The 13,664-nt window shown below is 41.8% G+C and overlaps 1 protein-coding gene across 5 annotated transcripts in view; it reads left to right on the top strand.

The window, feature by feature from the left end:
• Positions 1-13,664, top strand: part of LOC124412651 (ankyrin repeat and sterile alpha motif domain-containing protein 1B-like) — a 76,793-nt gene that overhangs the window by 13,694 nt on the left and 49,435 nt on the right. For 4 of the 5 annotated variants that reach the window (XM_046892708.1, XM_046892706.1, XM_046892703.1 and 1 more), the window contains exons 6-11: positions 1,089-1,315; positions 1,387-1,603; positions 4,102-4,335; positions 4,526-4,799; positions 5,174-5,863; positions 9,570-9,744. In XM_046892708.1, the coding sequence (XP_046748664.1) occupies positions 1,089-1,315; positions 1,387-1,603; positions 4,102-4,335; positions 4,526-4,799; positions 5,174-5,863; positions 9,570-9,744 (1,817 nt within the window). The remainder of the gene's footprint in view (positions 1-1,088; positions 1,316-1,386; positions 1,604-4,101; positions 4,336-4,525; positions 4,800-5,173; positions 5,864-9,569; positions 9,745-13,664) is intronic. The other variant, XM_046892707.1, reaches the window with a different exon arrangement.

The raw sequence follows: 13,664 nt of genomic DNA, 5'->3' as shown, positions 1-13,664 counted from the left end.
CTTCATAGCTAAGCAAACTTTTCAAATCGGTTAAGTCAACCGTTTGATTAATAAGCGTTAAACCATATCTCGGAATTTCTGATATTCGAAATTTCGACCAAGACCCAAACAAACAGTGTCAAAAATCAAAGAGCTTTTTCCCGATATATGTAGACGTGGATGTAGTCGAAGCATTGGGATTGCACGTAAACGGACAGAGTGCATCGGGATGCGTGTGGAATCGGGGAATCCGGGAATCCGGGAATCCGTAGCTAGCCGGATTGTGTAACGTGCTAGTCAATTTAGAGCGAGGGAGTTAAAACCGACTAATTCGGTTCGGAACAACTCGTTTGAAAATGGAATTGCGGTGTGGCGACGCGACGGTGCGTATAGTCGTCATGTATACGCGGCGTATAATCTCGGATAAACCTTGAAAATTATTGGTTTATAATATGAACAGGAATTTCCGATTTGGCTCCAACAACCGCACGTGGTCGGCGCGATGTAATCGGGTAGGTATAACACCAGGTTTTTCTCGTCGGAATACGCGATCGTACGGTTATCCGTAATCGTTTCATCGACGCTTCGCTGGTAATAGGATCGTTCACGTCGCGATACCTCCGGTGCATCCCACGCTCGATGCATCGATGCAGGCTCCGGTACCAAAACTGACGTTTTATCGCTTCGATTTTGGCGAAAATAAACCAGCCGAAACCGACTATTTCCATTCGGTGCCGAATGATGCAGTCGGCACGTCGTGAGTCTAACCGAGTGTTCGGGTAATGTCAATTATCGGATTCAATATCGTCGCGCCTGGTAAGCCAGGACAAACACACCAACCCCTGCTCCTCATCCTCATCCCTTCTTCCATCCTGCCAACAATGCCGTCACACTCTGGCCGGAATCCCCGTTGGTACAACAGTTTCGGTTACTCGGGTTTTACATACACTGCACATTTTCAGGTGGGTATTAAACTCGCACACTGTGAAGATCGCCAAATTTACCGATAAAACAGGACCTTGTTGAAGGATTTTTCAGCACACAACTATTTTTTGCTCGGACAATTTTTGCCCGCGTAATTTGGAAAATTTTCTAACGTATGTTTACAGGGCTGTCGTCGAGGTCCTTCTGGCTTCCGGGGTGGACGTGAACACCAGGACTTCCGCCGGAACTGCGATGCACGAGGCGGCTCTTTGCGGCAAGATGGAGGTTGTCAGGACCTTGCTGGACCGGGGTGTCGATCTCGGGATCAGGGACTCGCGGCAGAACACGGTCCTCGATTTATTGGGCCAGTTTCCGCCACATGTCACGCAGGACATCACCACTGTCATAAAGAGTACGTGGGGATTGGTTTGGTTTTACTCGGCGGAAGCCGATCTGGAGTTTCCCATTTTCCCTTTTTCTCAGGGCACAGATCTTCATCCGGTGTCGAGAGCGACGCTGACAGTGAGAATTTGCCACCGATTCCTGTTCAAGGCAGCGGATCCCTCGGCAGTCCTTACGAGAACGTTCGTCCTGGTAACGATTTTTCACCGGCGGAAGGTACCTCGCCCACCCAATGGCAGTTCTATCACAAACCTCGGGATGACGATAGACGCATTTCCGGAATGTCCGTCATGTCTTTGTGAGTATATTACAGTCATCTATAGAATTTTATATCGCATTCGATCGATAATTCGAGCTGTCCCGTTTGACGTTGAATTGTGACGTATCTCTTTTTACTTTTTATTTTTGTTTTTGTTCTACTTATTTTAAGGTCGTTCATAATTTCCGATTTGCATAGACAGATAATTGTAACAAACAACTAGACACAACGTTGAAATTTTTTGATACTATATCGGGTAAATGGCAAATGCGGTTTAGCCTACGGTGAAACATCTATCGTCTATCACGGTGTCTGTTGTTCGTGGGAATATTTGCTTCGACCACAAGGATTGTTTCATTCGGTTAACGTGCTGATTCTGTTATTTTGCGCTTTCGTTTATCAGCCGGGGTGATTTAAATTACCGGGAAAATCAGGGTAATTAGGAAAAAAAAAAATATATATATATATATTGACAGCTGCGACAATTGAGACAGATTGTGGGGTAAAATGGGGTTTTTAAGAAAAACACATGATTAATATAAGTATTCGGATGAGATTTTTCTATTTCTATTTATTTATAAGAATCAAAGAAAATCATTTTTAATTTGCCGAATATATCAGGAAATGGAACTTAAAAATCCTGACTTTGTTCATACCGATCCGAAGAGAAGCAGGAATATTTTTGTAAAAAAAAAAAACAAAAAAAGAAACGCGGCACCGTTAGCCTCAGAAATATTCATTTCTCATATATATCGGCGTGTACACTATATAAATGCATGTATAACTTGACGTCCAGTCAGGATTAAAATCTGAATTTCCAGTTTCCCTTGAGGCTGTATTTGTTTTAGGATATTTATTTTCATCCCGCGTTGGTAGGACGGATGGGATATCGGTGTTCCCGTAGCGTAAAGTCGACTTTTTTTTTTCATTATTTTCGCTATCGCAATTTTTTTACTCTTCTTTGTTACAATGTATTTGATTTTATTTTTATTTATTTATCTTTTTTTTTTTTTCTTTCCCTTATTTGCAAACACGAACAGGTCGCGTACATAAGTACATACATACATATATGTATATCTATATCGGAATAACATTTTTCGGAACTCAGCAGCGGTATTCATCTTTATCTAGCGACGCTACTGCAAAATTATATTATACATATACTTATACATCTATATACGCGTAGGTGGAACATGCAGATATAACGCGTAGATCTATCGATCGGTAACTATGCATACCTACGCGTAGTATATGGAACAGAAACTCTCTCCGGTTTAATATAGGAGATGTGAGCAAACAAAAGCACAGATGTATAGAGAGATCAGAGTGAATGAGCGGGTGGTGAACGGCTCTGCTGCTGCTGCTGCTACTGCTACCACCGCCACCACCGGTGGTTCGTTCATTCGTCCTGGGGGGGTATAGGCATGTGGCCCCAGCACGTTAGCCATCGCTTGGCTTGCTTTAATTTTCCTGATGTAGGCAAGCGATGGTGGTGCAGGGTCCGTTCGCTTCGCTCGCTCGCTCGCTCGGTGCTTCGCTACCTCGCCCCGGGTCACCCCCACGACCCCGGAACCATCCTCTTCCACCCCCAGTTACAGCTAGACTCAACTCCGGCGATCCGCTGCCGCCCGCCCCCACCAATCTCGCCCCATTTTGACCAATGTTTGACGTCGGTGGAGCCGGGACTCGTCGATGGTTGCCCCGAACCAACTCTGACGAGAGATTCTCCGTATGCTACGGGATGAATCCATCGCGTTAAACAATGTAAATGTTTGCTGCTCTCAGCACAAAACTAATAACCATTTCCCGCATGGTTTCTGACTTGCGGTCGTCCCCGACCCTCGTCATCTGTGCTAGGTAAATTATACCGTGATGCTGTAATATATACCGAGGATATGCGTTCGATACGCGTTGTCACCTTACCGCTCCTCGTTAAAAAGTCGCGACATACTTGTCGGTGGTGTATTTTTTTTTTTTTTTTTTTTTCTCTTTTGCCTCATTGTAAGTAATAATATATTAATATTAAATACAGAGAGACATCTACCTGTCAGGAAAACGAGTGCATATATATTATGGATTACTTTGGACTAGCTACCTATACTGTATCCTCTGTGTCAGCGATAGTAGGTTATATAATTATACTACCTGCAGGATCGTTTGCATGCGGCGAGCTTGATTGTCTCCGCTGAAGTTTTGAACGACCAACCTGTTGGTCCGTTTATCGGTTTAATGGCGACATTTAAGCGGTTCGTGGTGTAAGAGAGAGATGGGGAGGGATTTTAGATTCTCGGACGAACAGTTTTCGGCTTTCCGGCTATGATCGTAGAGATTGGTTAACCCGCTGACGTGCAAATTTTGTATAACGAAAGTTTACTTATCGAGCTTGTTTGGCTTGGGCTCTGTTCTTGCAGCAGTTCTCAGCTATTAGTAAAGAGATCATGTAAAGTTGCCTCATGCCTAGACACGTACGCGGTACTTGTGCAGCCGTGATATTTGCGGCTTCGACTCTTGGATTTAGCAAATTGCCCGTTTTATAGCGAGGGAAAATTACCGAACGATGAACCTGACAGTGATACAACGTCCTCCAAGAACCTGCATCATCCCGCATGGACGGAAGATTCCGATCTGAGCTCGGTTTTCGATAGCGTCGTTATGTCCATGTCTGACACTCTGAACTCTATAAACACACTCGAGAGCTCGGAACCGACACCCGAAGACAAACCATACAACACCAATATCACCAACACTATTATCACTCCAGACATTCCACGGTATGGATACATTGCACGCATTGAACATGTTTTACACTCACAGATTTTCTATACCTATACTGTTCTTCTACTACAATATAATGTGATACGATGTATGTACAGTAAATCGACACTTATCTTGCAAACGAGAGAAAACACAGCAATGAGCTTACCTTGTGAATCAGATTTAGAATAATTTTTTATCTCTCAGGGGATCTGACAACGGACTTTATCAGACACTCCCTGCTACTCGGGGCCTCATGGACTCTAGTTTCATGTCCGAGGATCTGTCCCTCACTCTACCGGGGTACGGGTGTGGCCGAGAGTCCGATCAGCTCAGCGTTTCCTCATCCTCGAGCGTTGGAGGACCCAGTCCTCGCGACAGACGGTGCTTGCCAGCCGATTCCAATGCCGCAGGGATTTACCTGCCCATGGCCCCTCTTTCCAGCTCCCTACACAGTCCAGCATCCAACAGCAAAATTTCGGTAATTATGGCTCACTTTTTTTTTTTTTTTTTTTTTTTTTTAGGTTTTTTGTCTTCCAGTCACGGTTTACCTTTTTGATCCACCAGCGCATCAGGTAGACTATTTGGGAGCCTCTTGAGAATGGTAAAAAATGTGTATTTCAGTTTATTTCGATCATCTCGTCGTCTCGATTCATGCTCAGATGTAGTCTCACAGTTCTCAAGTCTGGAATGTATAATGAGTATTCGTACTCACGTTGTATTGAGCCATTATGTATAAACTCAGTGCGATGATCTACTGTAAAGAAGAGTAAATTCATTTCGAGACTTGGACCAAGTCATCCGCACCCTGGGTTTATCCTTCAAACCGTGCAAAGTCCGGCTCTAATGTTACAGCCAACACCGCCTAAGAAGCCGCCGCGTAGGAACTTGACGGTGTTGCCAACGCACTTGCAAACACAGATGTCTCTGTCCGCGGATTGCACCCTGGGACCGAGTAACTACGAGTATTTGTTCCTCGCTCGAAGCGGGACGCGAAGTCACGTCGATCTTGAGCAGCTACAGTCGCGTCGTGAGCAGCTTCGGCACGTGGCTCGAAGCGTTGATCAGTACGTCGACATGAAGTCGCGATTCAGTTGCGCAGTCGGTGATAATCGTGACCCTGATTTCGAGCCAGTTGCCATAACCGCGATGTACGATAACAAGCCGATAAAGACACAGAATCCAAGGCGGAAATTGCGCCGGAACTGCGACCAGGCTTACGAAAACTTCGACCTTGAAAACGCGGACAAGTCTCCTTGCAGCGAAGGCAGCATCGCCGTTGACAATGGACAGACATTCGTCTCGAATGCTTTCATCACCTTGAAATCATCCCAGGAAAGCCTGCTCGACGATAAACGAGACGGATACTCGTCTCAAGGCGATCCTGAGGCACGTGGTGCCACCGACAAACGACTTCGACGCGTTCAAATGCTACTGCCGACCAGCCCAACGCACTACGCTCAACCACCGACACCCGATCATCCTCCACCGTCTGCACTACAAGCCGAGAAGTCGATTCACGACCGGATACGACCGCTGAGTCAGGTGAGTCCAGCCGAAGATCATAATCGGTGATCTATTCTTGATCTGTAACCTTACTATGAACCATGTGGAAAAATCTATGCATGAACTCTTGACTGTATCCTTTCTATGTTTCTTGCACTCTCCTGTTAACACAAAGCCTTTTAACATCGAGAAATCAAAATGGACCTGCAACTATTCGTTCACATTGTCACACGACCAGCTAAAAGTAGTGGGGGAGATTACGCAGGATGTGAAACCACATTCAGACTCGTAATAGCGAGTTAGTCTTCAAATGTCTTTCCTCTAACTCTGTAATATTATGTTAGTTGTTACGAAACTGTGTTACTTCTCGTGTGTTTTACGACTGATATTGTCGCCAATGTAGGAATCTTGAACTGGATAAGTTTCAGTTGGTGATAGTCGTTTGAAGCAGTCATAAGATGGTTTTCATTAAATAGACTTGTTCTCGGTGAGTTTTGTTATCTTGAATTTAAGTCGTGTTCTATGCAGAATCATAAATTAGATTTAAAAAAAAAATCATCCTGTCCTCCTACGTGTCTCGATCTTTCCGAATTTTGCAACGTTGTACTCTTGTCCCACGTCTAGTTACCGTCGCGTCCAAAGTATCGAGTTTTCGTAAATGGTGATAGAATATTGCGTTGGGAGGTACCCTACCTACTGAAATTACGATTAGTCATTATCGCATTCTCCGCCCCGCCACGCCCTGAACGGATTCGACCATCTTTGAGCAAAAGCGATCACCACCGCAATGGTATTCATCGGAATATTAATCTCGTTAATGTAAGGATAGCAGTCCGCCCGAGCAGTTGACCCTTCAAGTTTCTGTCTACATAAGTCAAACATCAGTGATAGCCGGGGATGGGCTGTTATAGGAATCCTGCGGTGGTGATGGAGGCGGAAGATGATGTGGAGAGAGAGAGAAGTCGAATGAACCGAGTCGAGGAGCGAACTCGACGTGAGGGCATGGATAGTGGAGAAAGACGGAGGTGGAGGTGGAGGTGGAAGGTGGAAGGAATCCACCGTCACGGGTTACAGTTAATATATAAGCTCTGTTTGATCTGTGATGCGATTTCGAAGGAGGATACGGACGCCTAGCTCGCGAGGAGGGTGATGTCTTTTGCACGATACTATACATGCCTATCCTACCTACCTGTGATCGTTCTCCTGTGAGAGTCAGTCAGTCAGTCAGTCAGTCGTTCGTCTGCTGCTGCTGCTCACTTCCATCTTCTCGAGTAGATAGATATACGTAACGTCGGCAGCCAGCCGTCTCATCTTCGCCAACGCCCCCCCTCCCCCCCCATATCTTCGTACACCGGCAATCCTACCGTCTCTCTTTCTTCAACTATCCATGAACCTGTCTATCGGTCTCTTTTTTTTTTTTACCGGTTTAGAGACCTCTTCAATACGCAGTCTGCTGGTACACGATTCGGTTGACGTTACTAGGGTGAATTTTTTCACATTCTCGACTGCAATGCTTTCGCAAGCAGATTTCATTGTTCCTCCGTTTTTAAGCTCATTTCTCGATCGACATTTAAAACCAGAATTCATCCTTGGTTCAGTCGACCTCCATGATGCCGCCTATCAAACGCACACTGATCATTGTGGCGGTAAAGAAAAATAATAATAAAATAAAAAAAAAAAAAAAACGTGCAGGAATTTCCTCCGGCGATAGCGGCAGTGTACGTTCTCTTATAATTGTTATATAGTTTCCAAGTGCAGGAAATCTAATCAAGGGTATCGTTCCTTTTTAATAATCGTCTGTATCATGTACCTTATTTTTTTTTTTTTTTTATTTATTCACTTGACATTTCTTTAACACAACAATCGAAGTCATTCTGTAAAGTGTATAATATAGAAATGTTTTTGAATCGCCGCCCTGCAACCGAGCATTCGTAGTATTATACACGTCGTAGAGAGTGAGTAGAACACGCGGAGGGACGAATTGTAGGTATTTTCAAACCTGTTTTACCCCCATTCGATCCGACTTCAACCTGTGAGTGTATATACTCGCCGCGCTGTGAACGGGCCGCGAATCTTCAAAGGTAATTTTTGCATTAGCGAGCTTCACGGCCGCTTAAACTTATCGCCTTGTTACCTCCCATGAATTCTCCATTCGACGGTGTTGTCAACGGGTTCCGATTTTTCATTAAATCCCTCGTTAAAATCAAGTAATCGAGAACTGTCATTTTTCCGCTAAATTAAACCCAGTCATTTATTTCATTTCACCTTCCTGCCTCTCCTCTCTCTCTCATCGATTAGCTGTATGTAGGGTACTCTACCTACAAACCTCTTTCTTCCGCTTCAAAACTCGAACAATATCATTGTTAATTGTTATTCCCAATAGCAAAAAAAAAAAAATTAGAGAATCTACTTACACAAAGAACAATTAAATCTAGGTACATATTCTTTACTTCAATTATGACAAACCACGGAATCCACCGCGCTCTCCTTGATATTTAAAGTACAAATACCAGCTGCCGAGCTTCGACGGCACGGTGCCGGGTGAAATGCGGTTACCGTTTCCAGCGGAGTGAAATTCAGAGATTCTTAGTGCCGGTTGGCGCCAGGGTGAAGGAGGAGGGCGGGTGCCCGGGTTAGGGGCCGGAATGGAAGGGCTCCAGTCGTCATCTTTCGTGGAATCAGCCAGGCGGCAATGCGGGAAACGTTGACACCCTTTGAATAATGAAGCTCTCGGGCTTTCGCAGATTCTCTTCTCTCCTCTCCTCTCCTCTCCTCTCCTCTCCTCTCCTCTCCTCTCCTCTCCTCTCCTCTCCTCTCCTCTCCTCTCCTCTCCTCTCCTCTCCTCTCTTCTCTTCTCCTTTTTGGTCTCTCTATCTTCTCTGACGTTTCTCGCCGCACCGTTTCGCGCTCCTACTCGAGGTGTTTGTTGCACTGCTCTACAGAGAGACATGATGTTACATTACGTCACGTTAAGCACTCGGGTTACGTGATTCCTTTGAACGCGTACAAACCTCTGTACCATGCATGTACCATCCTCGGCAGAAATCCGACAATTTTTTGCACCGATTAAAAATAGTAGACCAGCACGAAGTCACCTTTTATCAGTTTAGGCCAGTCACTTACTTTATACTTTTATGCAAATTTTCGGTCAAGCTACGTTTCTCGGTATTAGCATTTCACTTTTATGAGCGCGTTTCATGGACTCTTATTATTACCTTATTCGGAAATCCTGTAGGTAGACGAAATGCGAAATGTGGTTCTTTTTTTGTATCTACCTACTCTAACGGTCGGCAGAAATTGACTACGTGGGCGAAATTACGGAATTGAGACCAGTCCCGATTTCGGCGAATCTTTATTTCTCTATATCCTAATGTAATGACACTTCGCATGAATTAGTGCGAAAAGATAGTCACTCGTATACCCCTACCCACGCCGCTGAATCATCGCAAGAGGATCACGCGACTCGGGGCAATGATTCCTGCAGACCGATCGAGTCAGACTACGTGTCTCGCGTTTGTCTCGACAATTTTTAACGACTCTTTAACCGATTTTCGGAAACTTCCTTACCGGGAAATATACGTATGTATCGAATTTTAACAAGAAATCCGTTTCCTTTATTAGTAACTCATGGCGTCGCTTTCCGCATTTTTTTCCCCATTCGGCGTTGCTGTTAATCCTCTTCATCTTTTACCCAACGAATCCGCATCACCACCTCTTACATCCACGTTTACCGTCTCGATCTCAGGTCTACAAACGTCGTTCCCGCGATATGGAGACCGAAACGGACGAGGATATGCTCCAGTTTCCCCCGGGTGGTTCCCTGGACGCTTCCAGCGGCTCTTTATCCAGCGTATCACTTTCGGACAAGAGTGTTTCAACGGACAACGTCGAGGAGTTCTTCGGCGACGTGCCCTTTGCAGGTAAACAGCAACACAAGCTAGCAGGCTGCACCGCATGACGCTTTCCATCCTGTTATCCGTGTATTTTTAATTCCCCTACATGAGCTGTACACTTACACTCACACACACTTACACACACACACACACCTATATCATACACGTGTCGTTCACCGACTTGCCGTTAATCATCAACTCTCACGGCTGTAAGATTGCAGTGTTTTCCTTTCGTTTCGTTCTTTTTCCCCTCCCCGATTCGAGCGAATTGTGGTCGTGTTATTTTATTTTTATGGTTTGCAAATTCGAATCCGTCGGTGTGCGAGAAATTTGAGGGATCGTTAAGAACCCATCTTTCTTCCCACCTGAATGTGGCTACATCATCTCCTCTTTTACGATATTAGATCCAATGGCGTGGATATAGTTGCAATTTTACGCTTTACATGTCGGGACTATTCGTTTCAGATCGTATTGAATATGTATTAGACTTGATTTGGAGTTGAAGTCTTATTATCTTCAACTATAGGTATTTATAGATTATATGTTCGAGATCGCCATGTTTCATTATTAGCTGTTTTGTTATGGCTCAGTTTTCACCACGCTGATTAGAGCAACGGAGGTTTATATTCACGCAATTTCGTTATTTCTGTTTTAAACTAGGTATATGGATATGTATTCATGCCCTGTGTGCACGTACGCACAGACTTATTGCACACCAAGTATTACTATCGCGCAGTATACACAACATTGTATAGGTATGCAGTGTTTTAGGTTTATCGCGGGGGGTGTAAATGTTAATCTGTGATTGGCATGTTATGCAATTTTAACGATGATACTCGCCATTTTTACAATACGCTTGCAGGCTAATCGATCGCGGTTTACCGCGAGTAAAATGTAGATGGTCTACATTTCAACTAAATGTTATATAAGATTAATTAAATGACTCGGGATTTACTCGCATTTCTTTGTTTTTTTTTTATCATAATAATGTAATTCTGATTCTGTATACGGAGTGAAAAATAGTCTGATATAACTAGCGTTCGCTGTATCGCGAATCGTGAAGTACATACCTGTTAAGAAAACTGATATTATTATGTGTTATGTGTACAATTCGACTGCCGGGATCGATTTTCTTACCCGTACCTCTAATTCCAGTCGTTGCATCACAACGTTATCATATAATTGGCACAGACCAAGTTTCAGGGATGTTGTAACTCTAGAAAATCGCGAAATTTCAGGGAAACTTAAACGGAAGTGTGAAATTTAAAATGCAAATTTCAAATTATCTCAAGTAACCGATCAATTGTTATTATTTCGACAGTTGTATGGAAAAAATCAAGTTTTTTGTAACATGGGAAATATAGAGAAAGAAAAAAAAAAAAAAAAAAAAATGGTATTTTCGGAAATAAAATTTTCCAACTCAGCTGTAGCAATACGATTCTCGTTTTTAATTAGGTATTGTTTATCGGGGCGTTAGATTATACCCGTGCATCGTAAATTTATAGGTATTATCTACACCAGGTATATAAATTTAATACATACATACACAAATGCGTATAAATATATTTGTGTTACGGTTATTATATATATATATATATATATATACTTCTTAGAATACTATTCCAACTATTTATATAAATATATACACACACACGTATTTCGCAGTGTATTATTAAACTTAAGTATGTAATACGTGATCAAGCCGACTGCTCTACGCCAATACTTCAGTCTAAACTCTAAAAGTTATTATTTAAATTATTTCTCAGGTGATACTGAGTCAGGAATTTCCTGTAACTAACCTATATTTATATTGTATACAGTAACAATAAATCGGGTTCTCGATTTCCAACGATCGCACGTACCTACCTACAGCCCACAGGTATAATATTCAAATTTTGCGTATCATTTTTCGTCCGTCAAGTGACGAGTGTTTACAATTAGGGACACACTGTAGAAGCCATCTCGACCGTCGAGTCTCTATAATCGTTTTCCGGGAATCTCAGTAATCTCACAGCCTTCTATTTTCTATGCGTCTTGCAGCGCATGCGAACGCCCGCCGATGTATATAATGTACCCACCTATAGCTATAGTGCATTCTCACGATATGTCATTTTACCACTAGAAATTATCTCAGGAAATCAGCTGAAGTATTGGTGTCAGGTTCCAGCGGAGATCACCTGGTATGTATAACGCGCTTATAAATGTTATTATTATTTAATATTATTTTCCAGTAAGTTGTTGGTAAAAATTTCACGTTTCTTGGTTATCCATTTTATTGATCAACAAATTATTTCCGCTTTAACTGTTGTACACCGCTAACAGTACACGTATATAGACAAATGATAATTCAAAGGACGGATTTTATTTTTCAATTAGCTTGCATTTGTTTTATATGTATGTATGTACATTATATTATATATACACGTTTCGTATTGTTTTTTTTTTCTTCAATTTTGTTGGTACTGTACGTTGATTTTGTTGATTTAGTTATTGTTTTGAATATTGATGCTTCACAGTTTTCTGTCTAATTTGAACGCCTGATATAAGAGACAGAGGAAAAAAATAGAGTATGTTATTATTATTATTATTATTATCATTATCATTATTATTATTATTATTATTATGTATATCTAAATAGTACGTGCGATAATTTTTAATGTAATGTTTAATAAGCAATTATATAGTGCATTATATACATATATATACATATACATATATATAATATTATTATTGAATTGCTAATAAATATTATGCTGTTATGTATGTATATTGTCTGAATTTATTTTGCAGGATTTTTGTCCGTCCCTTGATTATAATGCTTCGATGTGAGTTTTTCGTTTCCTTTCGTTTCGTTTCAGATAAAACAAAGAAATTGTTATTTTTTCATTCGTTTTATCATCGAATTTTTGTTTGGTTTTGTTGTAACTGTTCACTGTCGTGACTATACATACATATACTTATACTGTATTATTATATTGCTTAACAGTGACTAAACCAAGGAATGACTTATACATGAAATGTAGATATATTTATATATAGGTATATAATACATTTGTACAGAAGTATTAAATCGTGTCGTTAAAACTTCACGACCAGATGGGCATCCACCTTATAGCATGAACGGAGCTCAGAAATCCGCAGACTAATGTCTTTTCCGTGAATTCAAATAGTGATAGCAGTAATAATAATAATGATATCAAGAACAACAATAATAATCGCCCGAGTATAGCGTCGTCTTGTTTCGAAGTCCTTACGTCGTGTATAGTATACATAATATAATGTGAAACGTCTCTCTTGTAATTGTGACGTGTGATGAAAAAAAGTAGTAAAAAAAAGAAAACGGTATCAAGAGTTGAACCGACGCAATTAGTACCATTAATTAAAGCAACGACTTGGCGACAAATTAAACCTTGTTTCTAATTATTATTTTTTTTTTTTTCTTTCAATTACAATATGGCTTACTTGCGGTAAATTATAACACCGGGTATATATATATATATATAGTCATACGAAGGATCATAATAAAGTTTTGTTGCACAACAGCAGTTGGAGAGTATGATTATGTACAAATTGACGTTAATGAGCCTTTACGCTTAATCTGCCATTTAGCAGTTCCTTGCGCACGATTGCTGTAAGAAATGATAAAGTATAGCGATTGTTACCATGATTGATTTTTTTCTTTCTTTTTTTTTAAAGGGCGGGGGGGGGGGTAGCTTTTTTTTGGCGGATTTTACCTGTTCGAGAATTTCGAGGCTTCCAACGTTGACGTCTCGGGTTATCTGCAATGTCGAACCTTCGTATCCCATGACCATATCTGTGTACGGTTTTGACAGATGAGGATATTTTGACGGTGCCCTTGGTATACCAACGCTGTTTTCTCCGTCTATACATGTGCATATTTATCAGGGGTATAGCGACGGGCCATTTCAAACCATCGGCGATGGAAC

Source organism: Diprion similis, chromosome 11, assembly GCF_021155765.1.
Source record: "Diprion similis isolate iyDipSimi1 chromosome 11, iyDipSimi1.1, whole genome shotgun sequence".
NCBI lineage: Eukaryota > Metazoa > Arthropoda > Insecta > Hymenoptera > Diprionidae > Diprion > Diprion similis.
Note: the sequence above shows the minus strand (reverse complement) of the source record. Positions and strands in the feature narration are given on the sequence as shown.